The sequence below is a fragment of the Stegostoma tigrinum genome, chromosome 3, assembly GCF_030684315.1.
Source record: "Stegostoma tigrinum isolate sSteTig4 chromosome 3, sSteTig4.hap1, whole genome shotgun sequence".
Classification (NCBI taxonomy): domain Eukaryota; kingdom Metazoa; phylum Chordata; class Chondrichthyes; order Orectolobiformes; family Stegostomatidae; genus Stegostoma; species Stegostoma tigrinum.
Genome location: NC_081356.1, coordinates 109,650,532 through 109,669,692, shown reverse-complemented (window position 1 = coordinate 109,669,692; position 19,161 = coordinate 109,650,532). Strand labels below are relative to the sequence as shown.

Here is a 19,161-nt window from a genome sequence, read left to right as displayed (position 1 = left end):
AATTGTGGATTCAAATCAGATGCCAGAGACTTTCAGGGCAAAATCTAGACTGACACTCCAATACAGCAAGCATCAGCTTTTGGATGAAACTTTAATCCAAGGTCTTGCCTGGCCACTCAGGTGACCATAAATGATTCTATCACACTATTTCAAAGAAGAGCAGAGAAGTTCTCGCTCTGTTCTAGCTAGTATTTATTCATCAACAAGCTTCATTCAAGTGGATTATTTGATCTTTTTCATGTTACTGTTTCTGGGTCTTTGCAATTTGCAAATCAACCACGATTCAGATTGTGTCTTTGACTGTAAAACTACTTTGAGATATCCTGAAGTCCCAGAAGATACAAGGCTTTTGTTTAACCCTGTATATTCTTAGCTTCAATGCACCTAACAGCCTACATCAAAAGGGCATAAACATGAACTTGCAAGGGTGAAAAGGAGAGATTTAATTCGTGCAGTTTTAATTTTTTGGGAACATAGGTATGTTCATCTACCAGTGACAACAAAGGGACAATTTGAATCAGATAATTTAAAGCCGTTAAATAACAAAACAAATGTTATAGAGAGAAAGGCAAATACTTTGTAATCTGTTTTCCAGAGAGTGGACTGTCAAAATAGACTTCAGTGATATTTTCCATTGCTACCATTCCAATGTAAAAGTACATTTTGTGTTGCAGGAGTATTTCTCCATGTGCTGGCAGATACACTCGGCAGTGTTGGAGTGATCATCTCATCTCTTCTAATTCGTCAGTTTGGATGGCTAATTGCTGATCCTATTTGCTCTCTTTTCATTGCTATATTAATATTTCTAAGTGTTATTCCACTTATGAAAGATGCTTGTCGATTATTGCTGCTACGGACGCCACCAGAACTTGAGAAGCAACTCATTAGTACCCTAAATAAGGTCAGAATCTGTTTACTTCTGAATATTCAATTACAAAAAAAATTTACATTTCTATTTAAAAAATCAAACTTGCTGATTTGCTTAACTTTGCTTAAAGTTATGACCTCAGGTAATATTGAGCGAAATTTCTAAATCGATCTTGATCTAGTGATATGTAGATTTTGCAGTAGGCAGTCTTATCAGACTTATTAATTGTTTCATATTTCCACAAATTGGTTTGCGTTACATGTCCCTTGGTTCAACATCATTGTTAATTACACCACTGTCTAGTGCTTTTGAGTTTTTCTATGATAAGAGCACTAAATAAGTGTAAGTAGTTTATAGGGTAAGGTAGTGAGCTTTTAAAAAAAACACAAAACATACTAGCGAGTTTTGAGAAGATTTGTAGCTCAGGTTGAGGTTCTGGATGTGAGTTTGCTCGCTGAGCTGGAAGGTTAGTTTTCAGACGTTTCGTCACTTTTTTATATTTGAAAAAAATATACTTACAAAAAATAAAACATATTTATACACCTACCCAGTCATGCAAGCCGCTCTGGGTTACCCAGGGGGTACGTACACCAACTAAAGGGAAAAAAAAACAAAGAAAATAAAAACAAAGCAAAGAAAATACCCCGGCAGTCGTCTCCCCGTTGGCCCCCTGACCAGTTGGGGAAGGTGCCAGCTGGGCCCAGTTACCAGATAGGGTTCTTTTTTCTATTCTGGACGAGGGGTTTCATACAGTGGTCTTTCCCCACCGCGCCTTGGCGGCGGCTGCCCCAAGCTTTAGCGCGTCCCTCAACACGTAGTCCTTAGAGTGCGCCAGTCTGCAACACTCGGTTGGGGTCAGTTCTTTCAGCTGGCAGACCAGCAAGTTGCGGGCAGACCAAAGAGTGTCTTTCACCGCATTCATGGTCCTCCAGGCGCAGTTGATGTTGGTCTCGGTGTGCGTCCCAGGAAACAGCCCGTAGAGCACGGAGTCCTGCGTCACGGAACTGCTCGAGACGAACCTCGACAAATACCACTGCATCCCCCTCCAGACCTCCTGCGCATAGGCACACTCCAGAAGGAGGTGATCGACAGTTTCGTTGCCCCCGCAGCCACCTCGAGGGCAGCATGCGGCGGCGCAGAGATTCCGGGCATGCATAAAGGATCTCACTGGCAGAGCCCCTCTCACCGCCAGCCAAGCAATGTCCTTGTGCTTGTTTGAAAGTTCTGGCGATGAGGCATTCTGCCAAACGACTTTGGCAGTCTGCGTGGGGAACCACACAATGGGATCCACCCTCTCCTTTTCCCGAAGGGTCTCGAGGATACTACGTGCTGACCACTGCCTGACGGCCTTGTGGTCAAAGGTGTTTCCTTTCAAAAATTTCTCCACGAAGGACAGGTGGTACGGGACGGTCCAACTACTCGGAGCGTTCCGCGGCAACGAGGCCAGGCCCATCCTCCGCAACACCGGGGACAGGTAGAACCCCAGTAAGTAGTGACACTTGGTGTTTGCGTACTGAGGATCTATGCACAGCTTGATGCAGCCACACACAAAGGTAGCCGTCAGGGCGAAGGTGGCGTTCGGTACCTTTCGCCCATTTTCCAAGTCTTTGTACATGGTGTCCCTGCAGACCCAGTCCATCCTCGACCCCCAGATGAAGTGGAAGATGGCCCGGGTGACCGCAGCAGCACAGGTCCAGGGAATAGGCCAGGCCTGCGCCACATACAACAGTACCAAAAGCCCCTCGCACATGACAACCAGGTTCTTACCCGCAATGGAGAGGGACTGGAGCGTCCACCTGCCCAGCTTCTGCTTTAGTTTGGTGATACGCTCCTCCCAAGTCTTAGTGCACGCCCCAGCTCCACCGAACCAAACGCCTAGCACCTTCAGGTAGTCTGTCCTGACGGTGAAGGGGATGAAGGAGCGGTCGTCCCAGTTCCCGAAGAACATGACCTCGCTCTTACCCCTATTGACTTTGGCACCCGAGGCCAGTTCAAACTGGCTGCAGATGTCCAACAGCCTACTCACTGATGGACGATCGGTGCAGAAGACGGCAACATCGTCCATGTACAGGGAGGTCTTGACCCGAAGGCCTCCGCTGCCTGGGATAGTCTCGCCCTTCAGGCTCACGTCCTTCCTGATGGATGCGGCGAAGGGCTCCACACAGCACACGAACAAGGCAGGAGAGAGCGGGCAGCCCTGCCTGACTCCAGATCTGACGGGAAAACTGTCCGATTCCGACCCGTTGATCGGGACTGCACTAACGATGTTGGTGTAGAGCAGCCGGATCCAATTGCAGATGCCCTCCCCAAACCCCAATTTGGAGAGGACGTCCCTCATGTAAGCATGAGAGACCCTGTCAAAGGCCTTCTCCTGGTCCAGGCTGACGAGGCAGGTGTCCACCCGCCTGTCCTGTATGTAAGCGATCGTATCCCTGATGAGCGCGAGGCTCTCAGCGATCTTCCTGCTCGGTACAGCACAGGTTTGGTAGGGGTGAATCACCGACTCCAGGACAGACCAGACCCGGTTGGCTATGACCTTGGCCAGGATTGTGTAGTCCATGTTCAAAAGTGAAATGGGGCGCCAATTCTTAATTTCTTCCCTCTCCCCCTTCCTCTTGTAAATGAGGGTGATGATGTCTTTCCTCATGGACTTGCACATTTCCCCTGCCCGAAGCGCACTATCGTACACCTCCAGCAGGTCGTGGCCGATCAGGTCCCACAAAGCGGAATACAGATTGACCGATAAGCCGTCGCTCCCAGGAGTCCTATTCCTCTCAAAGGACTTGAGGGCTCTGGTCAGCTCGTCCAGGGATATTGGCCGGTCCAGCCACTCCCTCGTGCCGTCGTTTAAGACCTCCGTGATAGACGACAGGAACGACTCGGAGGCCGTCCTGTCCATGGGTTTCGTGTCGTACAGTCCGGCATAGAAGGATCTGCTGATCCTCAAAATGTCAGGCTGAGATGATGTCACTGAACCATCGTCCTCCTTCAGCCGGCTAAGCACAGAGCTCTCTTTGTGCACCTTCTTAAAGAAGAAACACGAACATGTCTCGTCCTGCTCCACAGAGTGGACCCTGGACCGGAAGATTATCCTGGAGGCCTCTGCGGCGAAGAGCGAGGCTTGCTGGCCCCTCACCTCACGGAGGTCCTCCGTGACATCGATCCCCATCAACTGCAGAAGGAGCAGGTTCTGCACCCTTTTCTAGAGTCGCGACAGCTTTCCCCGCCTCTCTCTCGCCTTCCGAACACCCTTGAGGACAAAGAACCTCTTGATGTTCTCCTTCACCGTCTCCCACCAGTCGCCCGGAGACGCAAAGAGGGGTTTCACGGTTCTCCAACGGCCGTACTCCCTCTTAAGCTCCTCGACATTCTCTGGGGTCAAGAGTCGTGTTGAGCTTCCACGTCCCCTCGCCGGCCGGCTGGTCGTCCTGTAAGTGACAGTCGGCCAGCAGGAGGCAGTGGTCTAAGAACAACACCGGCTCAACGGCGGTGGACCTGACCGAGAACGCCCGTGACACAAACAGGAAGTCTCTCCTTGAGCGGATAGACCCGTCCGGCCGCGACCAGGTGTATCTCCGCTGCGCTCCGTCTGCAGGGGTGATGAAGACATCGAGCAGATTGGCGTCCTTCACCGTGCCCATCAGGAATCTGGACGTGACGTCCAGTTGACTCCCCCCACCCGCTGTCCCCACGGCGGATCTTCCATCTGCATCGATGATGCAGTTGAAGTCTCTGCCTAGGATGACCGGCCTGGACGAAGCCGGCAGGGGTGGAAGCCACTGCAGGACGGCCAACTGGTCACTCCGTACTGCTGGGGCGTACACGTTGATCAGCCTCAGGGGAGCGTTCCTGTAGGTGATGTCAGCCACTAGGAGGCGCCCACCCCACCACCTCCTGAACTTGAGAGATGGTGAAGTTGCGCGCCCCCGCAGCAGAATAGCCAGGCCCGAGGAGTGACAGTCGTTACCCTCCGACCAGACTGAAGGCCCACAGGTCCAGGTGCCGGACCATTTCCCATACCTGCCGAGGTGCGGTATCCCGCACTCCTGCAGAAACAGGAGGGGTCCGCCTTGACAGTGGTCAGGTAGGCCAACGTGGACACACATCTTGCGTTGGTCTTGATGCTGCGCACATTAATGCTCGTAACTCGTACCCCCATTGTGGGCAGTGACCGCAGTACCCTCCCCAAGTCCAAGGTCCAGCCCCTCCATCTGTCCCTTCATGCCCATTGCCCGGGCTAACTGCTGGATGCTCTCCGGGCTCAGGAAACCGTCCGTGCTGCCTTCCGGGTGGCAACCCCCCGTCCGGGGTACGGAGGCAGGAGAGTCCGGCTCTGGGTCAGGCTGGGGACGCACTGTTTCCTCCTTCAACCTGGAAGTTCCGGGGGGCCCTCCAGGGCCCCAGCAGCGCTTGGCTGGGTGTCAGAAGGAGCCTCAGCACACCCCCCGTCACCTGGAAGTGGGGTGCTGCTTTCCTTCTCCCTTGAGATCTTTAGCTTCTTCTTCGGGCGGGCCCCCTCCAAATCTCCCTCGTCAGAGGAGCTCTTATAGCCCCCCTGTAGCTGGCTCTTCCCTCCTGATGGTTGCGGTTCCTGGGCCCGCCGACACACCTTCCTCCTGGCTTTCCATACCATCGTCCACTCCCCTGGGTCGCCTGTCGCTGCCTCCATCGACTCCGGGTTGTCGGTGGGGAGCGGAGCCTGGAGGGGCGCTTTGCTGGCCTCGGGCCCATCCTGCAGGGCTGGGCCCTCCTGCACGACCTGGCCCTCCTGCACATTAGTGGGGTCCTTGCTGGGCCCTGGTGCCTTCCTCTCCTCCGGGGGGGCCTGGCCCCACATTGCCCTGCCGGCCCCCACCGCGGCCATGCCATATAGAGGTGGCCCACTTCCCTGCAAAGGTTGCAGCTTTTTTCTTGTGGGCAATCCTTTGCAAGGTGTCCCTCCTCCCTGCAGTTCCTGCAGATGGTGGCTTTGCAGTCGGCCGCCACGTGACCTGACCTACCACAGGCATGGCAGACTTTAGGTTACCCTGCATAGGTCAGGTAGCCCTTGCTCCCGCCGATCGCGACGCTGGATGGTGGGCGTACAATGTTCCCGTCCGAGCCCATCCTCAGCGTCACCTTGACCTGCCTCTTACTGGTCCACATGCCATAGGGGACCTTGATATCAGTTATGTCCCCTTCCACCTTCACGTACCTTCCAAGGAAGGTCAGGACATCAACTGCTGGCACATGCGGGTTGTACATGTGTACAGTCACCATACGGCTCCTCTGCGCTGGCATCACGAACAGCGGGACAGCAGTCAATACAGAGAGGGGGCCCTCACATCCTTTCTCCTTGAAAACCTCCAGGAAGCGCTCGCAAAGCTTGGCACTCCTGAAGGTTACATCGTAAAAACCTCCTCCGGGGAAATCCTGCAGGCAGTAAATGTCCGCAGCAGCAAACCCACAACAGTCCAACAGGACCCTCTTCATGAAGAAGGTGCGGTCCACAGGTGCACCTTCATCCACGTTTTTTACGGAAAAGACGGATGGTATTCCGGACCCCCTGACCTGGGGCATGAGCACTTGCCGCAGCCATCGTTGCAGGTTGGCTGCTCCCCTGAACCAGCGTTAGGCCGAAGCCAGCATTAAGATCCACTGGTTGCAAGGGTGCACAGCCAACCCGACGTCCTCCTTTCACCTCCAAGATAGCACTCTCCTCCTCTCGGTCCACAAGAGAGTGGGTCTTTATTGTGTTCCAGATGTAAGCTAGTTCACTGAGCTTGAAGGTTTGTTCCCAGACGTTTTGTCACCTTTTTTTTATTTGAAAAAATATACTTTATTCATAGAATGTACAAAAAATAAAACATTTATACACCTACCCAGTCATGAAAGCCACTCCGGGTTACCTGGGGGTACGTACACCAACTGAAGGAAAAAAAAACAAAGCAAAGAAACCGCCCCAGCAGTCGTCACCCCGCACAGTCCCAGTTGGCCCCCTGACCAGTTGGGGAAGGCGCCAGCTGGGCCCAGTTACCAGATAGGATTCTTTTCCCTTTTCTGGACGAGGGGGCTCATACGGTGGTCTTTCCCCACCGCGCCTTGGCGGCGGCTGCCCCAAGCTTTAGCACGTCCCTCAGCACATAGCCCTGGACCTTGGAGTGCGCCAGTCTGCAACACTTGGTCGGGGTCAGTTCTTTCAGCTGGCAGACCAGCAAGTTGCGGGCAGACCAAAGAGCGTCTTTCACCGCATTGATGGTCCTCCAGGCGCAGTTGATGTTGGTCTCGGTGTGCGTCCCCGGAAACAGCCCGTAGAGCACGGAGTCCCGCGTCACGGAGCTGCTCGGGACGAACCTCGACAAATACCACTGTATCCCCCTCCAGACCTCCTGCGCATAGGCACACTCCAGAAGGAGGTGACCAACAGTCTCGTCCCCCCCCGCAGCCACCTCGAGGGCAGCGTGCGGTGGTGCAGAGATTCCGGGCATGCATAAAGGATCTCACTGGCAGAGCCCCCCTCACCGCCAGCCAAGCAATGTCCTTGTGCTTGTTTGAAAGTTCTGGCGATGAGGCATTCTGCCAAACGACTTTGGCAGTCTGCGTGGGGAACCACACAATGGGATCCACCCTCTCCTTTTCCCGAAGGGTCTCGAGGATACTACGTGCTGACCACTGCCTGACGGCCTTGTGGTCAAAGGTGTTTCCTTTCAAAAATTTCTCCACAAAGGACAGGTGGTACGGAACAGTCCAACTACTCGGAGCGTTCCGCGGCAACGAGGCCAGGCCCATCCTTCGCAACACCGGGGACAGGTAGAACCTCAGTAAGTAGTGACACTTGGTGTTTGCGTACTGAGGACCTACGCACAGCTTGATGCAGCCACACACAAAGGTAGCCGTCAGGGCGAGGGTGGTGTTTGGTACACCCTTTCCCCCATTTCCCAGGTCTTTGTACATGGTGTCTCTGCGGACCCGGTCCATCCTCAACCCCCAAATGAAGTGGAAGATGGCCCGGGTGACCGCAGCGGCGCAGGTCCAGGGAATAGGCCAGGCCTGCGCCACATACAACAGTACCGAAAGCCCCTCGCACCTGACAACCAGGTTCTTACCCGCGCTGGAGAGGGACCAGAGCGTCCACCTGCCCAGCTTCTGCTTAAATTTGGCGATACGCTCCTCCCAAGTCTTAGTGCATGCCCCAGCTCCACCAAACCAAACACCCAGCACCTTCAGGTAGTCTGTCCTGACGGTGAAGTGGATGAAGGAGCGGTCGTCCCAGTTCCCGAAGAACATGACCTCGCTCTTACCCCTATTGACTTTGGCACCCGAGGCCAGTTCAAACTGGCCGCAGATGTCCAACAGCCTACTCGCCGACCGACGATCGGTGCAGAAGACGGTGACATCATCCACGTACAGGGAGGTCTTGACCTGAAGGCCTCCGCTGCCTGGGATAGTCACGCCCTTCAGGCTCACGTCCTTCCTGATGGAGGCGGCGAAGGGCTCCACACAGCACACGAACAGGGCAGGAGAGAGCGGGCAGCCCTGCCTGACTCCAGATCTAACAGGAAAACTGTCTGATTCCCACCCGTTAATCGAGACTGCGCTAACGATGTTGGCGTAGAGCAGCTGGATCCAATTGCGGATGCCCTCCCCGAACCCCAATTTGGAGAGGACGTCCCTCATGTAAGCATGAGAGACCCTGTCGAAGGCCTTCTCCTGGTCCAGGCTGACGAGGCAGGTGTCCACCCGCCTGTCCTGTACGTAGGCGATCGTATCCCTGATGAGCGCGAGGCTCTCAGCGATCTTCCTGCCCGGCACAGCACAGGTTTGGTCAGGGTGAATCACTGACTCCAGGACAGACCTGACCCGGTTGGCAATGACCTTGGCCAGGATTTTGTAGTCCATGTTCAAAAGTGAAATGGGGCGCCAATTCTTAATTTCTTCCCTCTCCCCCTTCCTCTTGTAAATGAGGGTGATGATGTCTTTCCTCATGGACTTGCACATTTCCCCTGCCCGAAGCGCACTATCGTACACCTCCAGCAGGTCGTGGCCGATCAGGTCCCACAAAGCGGAATACAGATTGACCGATAAGCCGTCGCTCCCAGGGGTCCTATTCCTCTCAAAGGACTTGAGGGCTCTGGTCAGCTCGTCCAGGGATATTGGCCGGTCCAGCCACTCCCTCGTGCCGTCGTTTAAGACCTCCGTGATAGACGACAGGAACGACTCGGAGGCCGTCCTGTCCATGGGTTTCGTGTCGTACAGTCCGGCATAGAAGGATCTGCTGATCCTCAAAATGTCAGGCTGAGATGATGTCACTGAACCATCGTCCTCCTTCAGCCGGCTAAGCACAGAGCTCTCTTTGTGCACCTTCTTAAAGAAGAAACACGAACATGTCTCGTCCTGCTCCACAGAGTGGACCCTGGACCGGAAGATTATCCTGGAGGCCTCTGCGGCGAAGAGCGAGGCTTGCTGGCCCCTCACCTCACGGAGGTCCTCCGTGACATCGATCCCCATCAACTGCAGAAGGAGCAGGTTCTGCACCCTTTTCTAGAGTCGCGACAGCTTTCCCTGCCTCTCTCTCGCCTTCCGAACACCCTTGAGGACAAAGAACCTCTTGATGTTCTCCTTCACCGTCTCCCACCAGTCGCCCGGAGACGCAAAGAGGGGTTTCACGGTTCTCCAACGGCCGTACTCCCTCTTAAGCTCCTCGACATTCTCTGGGGTCAAGAGTCGTGTTGAGCTTCCACGTCCCCTCGCCGGCCGGCTGGTCGTCCTGTAAGTGACAGTCGGCCAGCAGGAGGCAGTGGTCTAAGAACAACACCGGCTCAACGGCGGTGGACCTGACCGAGAACGCCCGTGACACAAACAGGAAGTCTCTCCTTGAGCGGATAGACCCGTCCGGCCGCGACCAGGTGTATCTCCGCTGCGCTCCGTCTGCAGGGGTGATGAAGACATCGAGCAGATTGGCATCCTTCACCGTGCCCATCAGGAATCTGGACGTGACGTCCAGTTGACTCCCCCCACCCGCTGTCCCCACGGCGGATCTTCCATCTGCATCGATGATGCAGTTGAAGTCTCTGCCTAGGATGACCGGCCTGGACGAAGCCGGCAGGGGTGGAAGCCACTGCAGGACGGCCAACTGGTCACTCCGTACTGCTGGGGCGTACACGTTGATCAGCCTCAGGGGAGCGTTCCTGTAGGTGATGTCAGCCACTAGGAGGCGCCCACCCCACCACCTCCTGAACTTGAGAGATGGTGAAGTCGCGCCCCCGCAGCAGAATAGCCAGGCCCGAGGAGTGACAGTCGTTACCCCCCGACCAGATTGAAGGACCACAGGTCCAGGTGCCGGACCATTTCCCATACCTGCCGAGGTGCGGTATCCCGCACTCCTGCAGAAACAGGAGGGGTCCGCCTTGACAGTGGTCAGGTAGGCCAACGTGGACACACATCTTGTGGTGGACTTGACGCTGCGCGCATTAATGCTCGTAACTCGTACCCCCATTGTGGGCAGTGACCGCAGTACCCTCCCCAAGTCCAAGGTCCAGCCCCTCCATCTGTCCCTTCATGCCCATTGCCCAGGCTAACTGCTGGATGCTCTTGTAAATGAGGGTGATGATGTCTTTCCTCATGGACTTGCACATTTCCCCTGCCCGAAGCGCACTATCGTACACCTCCAGCAGGTCCTGGCCGACCAGGCCCCACAGAGCAGAATACAGCTCGACCGGTAAGCCGTCGCTTCCGGGAGACCTATTCCCCTGCAAGGACTTGAGGGCTTTGGCCAGCTCGTCCAGGGATATCGGCCAGTCCAGCCACTCCCTCGTGCCGTCGTCTAAGACCTCCGTGATAGACGACAGGAACGACTTGGAGGCCGTGCTGTCCGTGGGCTTCGTGTCGTACAGTCCGGCATAGAAGGATCTGCTGATCCTCAAAACGTCGGGCCGAGACGACGTCACCGAGCCGTCGTCCTCCTTCAACCGGCTAAGCACAGGGCTCTCTTTGTGCACCTTCTGAAAGAAGAAACGCGAGCACGTCTCGTCCTGCTCCACAGAGCGGACCCTGGACCGGAAGATTATCCTGGAGGCCTCCGCGGCGAAGAGCGAGGCTTGCTGGCCTCTCACCTCGCGGAGGTCCTCCGTGACATCGACCCCCATCAACTGCAGAAGGAGCAGGTTCAGCACCCTTTTCTGGAGTCGTGACAGCTTTCCCCGCCTCACTCTTGCCTTCCGAACACACACCCTTGAGGACAAAGAACCTCTTGATGTTCTCCTTCACCGTCTCCCACCAGTCGCCTGGAGACTCAGAGGGGTTTCACGGTTCTCCAACCGGCGTACTCCCTCTTAAGCTCCTCGACGTTCTCTGGGGTCAACAGAGTCATGTTGAGCTTCCACGTCCCCTTGCCGGCCGGCTGGTTGTCCTGTAAGTGACAGTCGGCCAACAGGAGGCAGTGGTCAGAGAAGAACACCGGCTCGACACCGGTGGATCTGACCGAGAACGTCCGTGACACAAACAGGAAGTCTATCCTTGAGCGGATAGACCCGTCTGACCGCGACCAGGTGTACCTCTGCTGCGCTCCGTCTGCAGGGGTGCTGAAGACGTCGAGCAGCTTGGCCGCCTTCACCATGCCCATAAGGAATCTGGACGTGACGTCCAGTTGAATCTCCCCACCCGCTGTCCCCACGCCGGATCTTCCATCTGCATCGATGATGCAGTTGAAGTCTCCGCCTAGGATGACCGGCCTGGACGTAGCCAGCAGGGGTGGAAGCCGCTGCAGGAGGGCCAACCGCTCACTCCGTACCGCTGGGGCGTACACGTTGATCAGCCTCAGGGGAGCATTCCTATAGGTGATGTCAGCCACTAGGAGGCGCCCCCCCCCCACCACCTCCTGAACTTGAGAGATAGTGAAGTTGTGCCCCCGCAGCAGAATAGCCAGGCCCGAGGAGCGACAGTCGTTACCCCCCGACCAGATCGAAGGCCCACAGGTCCAGGCGCCGGACCATTTCCCGTACCTGCCGAGGTGTGGTATCCCGCACTCCTGCAGAAACAGCAGGTCCGCCTTGACGGTGGCCAGGTAGGCCAACGTGGACACACATCTCGCGGTTGACTTGACGCTGCGCACATTAATGCTCGCAATTCGTACCCCCATTGTGGGCAGTGACCGCAGTATCCTCCCGAAGTCCAAGGTCCAGCCCCTCCATCTGTCCCTTCATGCCCATTGCCCGGGCTAACTGCTGGACGCTCTCTGGGCTCAGGAAACCGTCCGTGCTGCCTTCCGGGTGGCATCCCCCCGTCAGGGGTGCGGAGGCAGGAGGGTCCGGCTCCGGGTCAGGCTGGGGACGCGCTGTTTCCTCCTTCCCGCCTGGAAGTTCCGGGGGGCCCTCCAGTGCTCCAGCGGCACTTGACTGGGTGTCAGAGTGAGCCTCAGGACGCTTCCCGTCACCTGGAAGCGGGGTGCTGCTTTCCTTCCCCCTCGAGACCTTTAACTTCTGCTTCGGGTGGGCCCTCTCCGAATCCTCCTCGTCAAGGACCTCTTATAGCCCCCCTGTAGCTGCCTCTTCCCGCCTGATTGTTGCGGTTCCTGGGCCCGTCGACGCACCTTCCTCCTCGCTTTCCGGACTGTTGTCCACTCCCCTGGGTCGCCTGTCGCCACCTCCATTGGCTCCGGGTTGTCGGGGGGTATCGGAGCCTGCAGGGGTGCTTTGCTGGCCTCGGGCCCATCCTGCAGGGCTGGGCCCTCCTGCACGGCCTGGCCCTCCTGCACATTAGTGGGGTCCTTGCTGGGCCCTGGTGCCTTCCTCTCCTCCGGGGGGGCTGGCCCCGCATTTCCCCTGCCGGTGACCTGGGCGTAGGTTGTACCCCGCCGCGGGCATGCCCTATAGAAGTGGCCCGCTTCCCCGCAAAGGTTGCAGCTTCTCTCTCTTGGGCAATCCTTTGCAAGGTGTCCCTCCTCCCTGCAGTTCCTGCAGATGGTGGCTTTGCAGTCGGCCGCCACGTGACCTGACCTACCACAGGCATGGCAGACTTTAGGTTGCCCTGCATAGGTCAGGTAGCCCCTGCTCCCGCCGATCGCGAAGCTGGATGGTGGGTGTGCGACATTCCCGTCTGCGCCCATCCTCAGCGTCACCTTGACCTGCCTCTTACTCGTCCAGATGCCAAAGGGGTCCACGATGTCAGTTAGGTCCCCTTCCACCTTCACATTCCTTCCAAGGAAGGTCAGGACATCAACTGCTGGCACATGCGGGTTGTACATGTGTACAGTCACCATACGGCTCCTCTGTGCTGGCATCACAAACAGTGGGACAGCGGTCAGTACAGAGAGGGGGCCCTCACCTCCTTTCTCCTTGAAAACCTCCAGGAAGCGCTCGCAAAGCTTGGCACTCCTGAAGGTCACATCGTAAAAACCTCCTCCGGGGAAATCCTGCAGGCAGTAAATGTCCGCAGCAGCAAACCCACAACAGTCCAACAGGACCCTCTTCACGAAGAAGGTGTGGTCCACCGGTGCACCTTCATCCACCTTCTTTACAGAAACACGGATGGTGTTCCGGACCCCCTGACCTGGGGCATGAGCACTTGCTGCAGCCATCGTTGCAGGTTGGCTGCTCCCCTGAACCAGCGTTAGGCCAAAGCCAGCGTTAAGATCCACTGGTCGCAAGGGTGCACAGCCAACCCGACGTCCTCCTTTCACCTCCAAGACAGCACTCTCGTCCTCTCGGTCCACAAGAGAGTGGGTCTTTATTGTGTTTGAGATGTAAGCTGGTCCACTGAGCTGGAAGGTTAGTTTTCAGAAGTTTTGTCACCATTCTAGGTAACATCATCAGCGAGCCTCCAACAAAGCATTGGTGTTGTGTCCCGCTTTCTATTTATCTGTTTAGGTTTCCTTGGGTTGGTGATGTCATTTCCTGCATTGGTGATGTCATTTCCGGTTTTTTTTCTCAGAGGATGGTAGATTGATTTAGATCCAATGTGTTTGTTGATGGAGTTCCGGTTGGAATGGCATGCTTCTCGGAATTCTCGTGCGTGTCTCTGTTTGGCTTGTCCTAGGGTGGATGTGTTGTCCCAATCAAAGTGGTGTCCTTCCTCATCTGTATGTAAGGATACGAGTGATAGTGGGTCGTGTCATTTTGTGGCTTAATGAACGATACGACCCACTATCAGTCATATCCTTACATACAGATGAGGAAGGACACCACTTTGATTGGGACAACACATCCATCCTAGGACAAGCCAAACCGAGACACGCACGAGAATTCCTAGAATCATGGCATTCCAACCGGAACTCTGGCTCCAAGTCAATGTGTTTGTTGATAATCTCCCATCCCCTGAGAAAAAGAACAGGAAATGACATCACCAATGCAGGAAATGACATCACCAACCCAAGGAGACCTAAACCGATAAATAGAAAGTGGGACATAACACCAGCGTTTCATTGGGGGCTGACTGATGATGTTACCTAGAATGGTGACAAAACGTCTGAAAACTAACCTTCTAGCTCAGCAAGCAAACTCACATCCAGAACAAAACATACTGTAGACAAGGCAGCTTAATACGTAGAAAGTTATTCATTTTGTTTTACAGTAGGCATAATTGTGGCAAAGAGCAGTTCAACATTTAAGAAAGATATAGATAGTTAAAGGTTTGAAGTCGAGGAGCGAATGTGATCAGTTCGAAATTATGCCACTGAAGTCTTTCCGATAAGATAGTTCAAATTGTTTCCTCCTTTGTCGATTTCTGTAATATCATTCTCCAAAAATGAAGTTTTTAACATTTGGAAGTCTCCTGTTGCATTGTAAAGAAACAGTAGTTTTTTTTTTGAATTCTATAAATTGTTTCAGATCCAGAAAATTGAAGGTGTTCTGTCTTATCGAGATCCTCATTTCTGGCGCCACTCAGCCAATGTAATAGCAGGAACCCTGCATGTGCAGGTCATGCCAGATGTTGTGGAGCAGAGAATTGTACAGCAGGTATAGTGCTGCTTAGTTGTATGTGCTGTATATTTATCTCATGTTTTTAAGAAAATTTTTAATATGAAGCTTGATTTAACTATTCACGTTTGCTAGTTATTTCACAGATCTCCAGTAAATTCGACTTTACCTAATTACATTCAATGACTTGAAGCTTGCTGTAGCATTAATGTCCATATTGTATCAATATTTAGAATGAATAGGAGCATGAGAAAGTGGGAGACTTCTTAAAATTACACTGCAGTCTATTTGGTTGGTCCCAACAACAAGTACTGTCAAAAACTTGTGAACTGTACGAGTACAAGCATGCATTCAGCATAAAGCATTCTTTTTAAAAATTGTCCAGTTTTTACAAAAGCATTTTGTGAAATCCATTGCAAATTTTGTTACGTATTAGTCGCAGGATACAATGTCACATTGAAGTTCTTGTTACAGTTCTAAGTAAACTTTTGCAAGGCAGGAGAAATTAGATGTAATTCTATTCTGAGTTGAAAGCGTGTACAGCAGGCTGTCTTGGAGCCAACCTCATTGGTTGCAAAAGACTTAGAAGGAAATCCAGTGAATGATGAACTGTCCTCAAGATGGTTATATTCTGAATATGTACAACACAAACATCGCCAGATTCAGTGTACCCAGCCCGAGGGTGAAGTTATCTCTATAAGCAATTAACACACATCCACTTCCCAAAACGTGACTAGTATTATTAACTAAAGCTAGACACTTCTCGAACCAAGTCATCTGTGCCAGCTGCAATATTGGGCAACTTCCCTGGAACTGGAACTTGAATAGATCCATAAAAATGCATATTTATCCTCATTTACATCACTCAGTACTTCTGTTTCCCTTCCTTTCCTCTCACCCATCTTGAGTCTCTTCTGTCCAAGTCTTCTCCCCACCCCACCACTCTCTACAAGGAAATTCCTCTTCCCCTCAGCATATTCCTTCCTCTCCCTCTTATTTCCAACGTTCCCTCCATCCCAAACCTCTCCTTGACTGTCCTCCCCACTCCACGCTCAGGTATTTTATATGCTAATAGAATTGTCATAAAATATAAGTATTATTTTTTATTTTTACACTTGCTGTAAGTGAAAATTGCATAGCAAGAGCTTTGAGAAGAATATTAAAGTATGCGTTAATGGATTCTGATCACTTTTTCTATAATATAACCAGGTGATAGCTGCTTTAAAAGATGTTGGTGTCAATAACTTGTCGGTTCAGGTGGAGAAGGAGTCCTACTTCCAGCATATGTCGGGTCTGAGTACAGGTTTCCAAGAAATCCTTGCTATGACACAGCAAATGGAAACTGTAAAACTTTTAAAAGATGGTACTTACATTATGTGACCAAAACCCTGAAATACATCTTCCTGGAAGCTCCAGAAAAGCGACAACACTTACTGTGTACTAACGGTTTTGTATAAAACATATTTATTTTAAGAAAACCTGTGCAGAATTATATGCATTATATTGATGTGTCTCATTTTTCTTTCTGTGGATTTATTAACAGAAATTCAAAGATCTGATAGCAGTAAAAAGGACAACTTTAGCATTAAATGTATTGTGTAAAAAATATATTCTGAATTTATATTAAATGGGCCAACAGGTGTTATCCTGCTGTTTACATTTTAGCAATAAGTATTAGATTTATAATTCCCTTTATGTACACTTTGGTCATGCAAAGATTGCATTAAGTTTAGAATAGAGGTGTCAAAATAGATAGATAACTCCAAACATTTGAATGAGACTTGTACTTATTTTTAAAACTGTCGGTGTGTTTCATGTGGAATTAGATTGCTAATGATGTACCAACAATTAACTGGTAATACCAGTTGTGTCTGTCCTTTATTTATATTTTGCTTCTCTATTTCGTATCCAAATCCTGTGGATTTTTTTCTCACTGTTAATTCATGTGTTGAAAATACTGAGTTGTCTTTTCTTGCATAAAGATGTTTGGAAAAGCTAAGAGAGAAGCTCCTGACTATTCTACAGACTTCTGTGGCCATACTATGCGTTATCATCCACAAGTTTCCACAGCCCAGGCAGATAAAATTTTAAACTTTGATTTAATTTTCCTCAATCTAAGACAACAATGGTTGCAACATTCATGTCTCCTTGCTACTCAGCGTACTTTGTTTACCAAAGAGAGAGCGCATGCATAAATTTTCCTCATCACTCTGTCGTTTTCCAAGATACTTGGCCAAAGCTGTCAGAATCACTCCCTGTATAAACCGGAATTTAACTTGGACCCCCTACTTCAGAACTCTGCCTTTTAATATTCTAGCTATGAGGATAACCATAAAATGTTTCTCTATAAATCAGTGATTTTTTTGGATTTTAAAATGGGATCTAAATGTCAATAAATTTGTTGTCCACACAACAATTGTGTATTATAATTGCTATTGATTATTGTTCTCTTAAATGTGTTTCAGAAGTATAAAAGAGCATTTGATACAAACTAGCTTTCTCTTTATAGTTCAGTTTTCTCCAGTTTTCAAATCCAACGGCGGCACAGTGGTTAGCACTGCTGCCTCTCAGCACCAGGGACCTGAGTTCAGTTGCACCCATGGAGAACTGTCTGTGTGGAGTTTGCACGTTTACCCCGTGTCTGTGTGCATTTCCTCCAGGTGCTCCGGTTTCTTCCCACGGTCCAAACATGCAGTTTAGGTGGATTGGCTATGCCAAGTTACCTGTAGTGTCCAGTGATGTGCAGGCTGGGTGGATTAGCCATGGGAAATAGTGTTACAAGGGTAGGATAGGGGAGTGGCTCTGGGTGAGTTGCTCATTAGAGCATTAGTATGGACTCAGTGGGCTGAATGGTCTGCTTCCATGCTGTAGCACTTCTGTGAATGGTGTAGCATTGCCAAAAGCTGAAGTAACATTGGGTCACAGAAAACTGTTTGATTGATATTATTTCTCAATACTTGAGCACATAAATAGGCCACATGCTGGCCGTGACACTCTAGTGTAGTGTCCTTGTAGGCTGCTATTTCTATCACACAATCCTGAATTCACATTCTCCACTTCTCCAGGACTGCCCATTTACTATCAGTCCCCAACTGCCCAGAGAACAATTAAGTCAACAACATTGTTGTGGATCGCAAGTCACATATAGGTCAGACAGTATAGATAGTAGATTTCCTTGGTTTTGCAACAATCAACAGTATTTACAATCAGGATATCTTTTAATTCAAATTTTTTATTGAATTTAAATTTTACCGTCTCCTGTGGAACATTAGCTGGGTTCTGGAATGCTGGTTCTTTCAAATTACTACTGCACTACCATCTCTCCCTTGTAAGTATCCACACAGTTCACCACAACTTTTCCATATGGTAACAGATTCCACAATCTTCCACCCTCTGGCTAGAGATGTTTCTAATTGATTTCTTGATGCCTATTTTATATTGATGGCCTCTAACTTATGCACTTCCCAACAAGTGGCAAGTGCGCTTCCTCACTTACGAATAGCGAAACATATTGCAGCATATCATCTGTGAAAGAAAACACGGAGTTAACATTTCAGGTCTGGTGACCCTCAGAACTGCTGAGCTCTTACAGCAACTTTGTCTTTGTTCCTTATTTACAGCATCTGCCATTCTTTCGATTTTTATTTTGCAGTATGTCATGTTGGTGCAAAACAAAAAGTAAGACGTGCCTAGATTGAAATGAAATAAGAAAAGATATTGAACTGCAAGAACATCAGAACTTCCATTATTTCTTTGCAGAATATTTTTGGGAAATTTCTAAAGTAGCAGCCAAGATTTTGCATCCCGAAAGTATGCCCAGAATGCACAATCCACAACAGTTTGAACAATAAATTGTCTCTTAAATCTTGATCAGTACCTTTTGACAATGAGAATTATCAATAACGCTGCTTGGTATTTTTCCATTTGTAGTTGGAGATAAGTAATTGTGCAAGGTGAGAAGTCTGAACGAGTAACTGTCTCCTTGACTCCGAAGTTGGCTTGATGGTCCAGTTGCTGTTTTATGTTCAGAATGTTTTCTTGGTCAAGCAGTTTAGGGAAGGGATGGTCTAGTTGTATTATTGCAGGACAGCTAATCCAAGAGACCCAAATAATGTTCTTGGGACCTGCGTTTGAAACCCATCGTAGCAGATGATGGAATTTGAATTAACTTTTAAAAATCTGGAATGAAGAGTCCAATTATGACCATGAAAACCATTGCCAATTGTCAGAAAAACCCATTTGGAAGCAAGTCTGTCATTCTCACCTTGTCTGGCTTACATGTGACTCCAGACCCAAAGTTTGACTCTTTAATGGCTTTCTGGGCAATTAGGAATGGGCAATAAATGTTGTCCAATCCAGTGATGACTTCACCCCATAAAGGATTTAGTTTTTAATAAGTTA

General features: G+C 51.0%; 1 protein-coding gene across 2 annotated transcripts in view; it reads left to right on the top strand.

The window, feature by feature from the left end:
- slc30a5 (solute carrier family 30 member 5) overlaps positions 1-17,189 on the top strand; it is a 55,269-nt gene extending 38,080 nt beyond the window's left edge. For both annotated transcript variants that reach the window (XM_059644828.1, XM_059644827.1), the window contains 3 exons: positions 675-901; positions 14,671-14,799; positions 15,970-17,189. In XM_059644828.1, coding sequence (XP_059500811.1) covers positions 675-901; positions 14,671-14,799; positions 15,970-16,140 — 527 coding nt within the window. In that variant the 3' untranslated portion in view covers positions 16,141-17,189. The remainder of the gene's footprint in view (positions 1-674; positions 902-14,670; positions 14,800-15,969) is intronic.
- Positions 17,190-19,161: the final 1,972 nt, after the last annotated feature.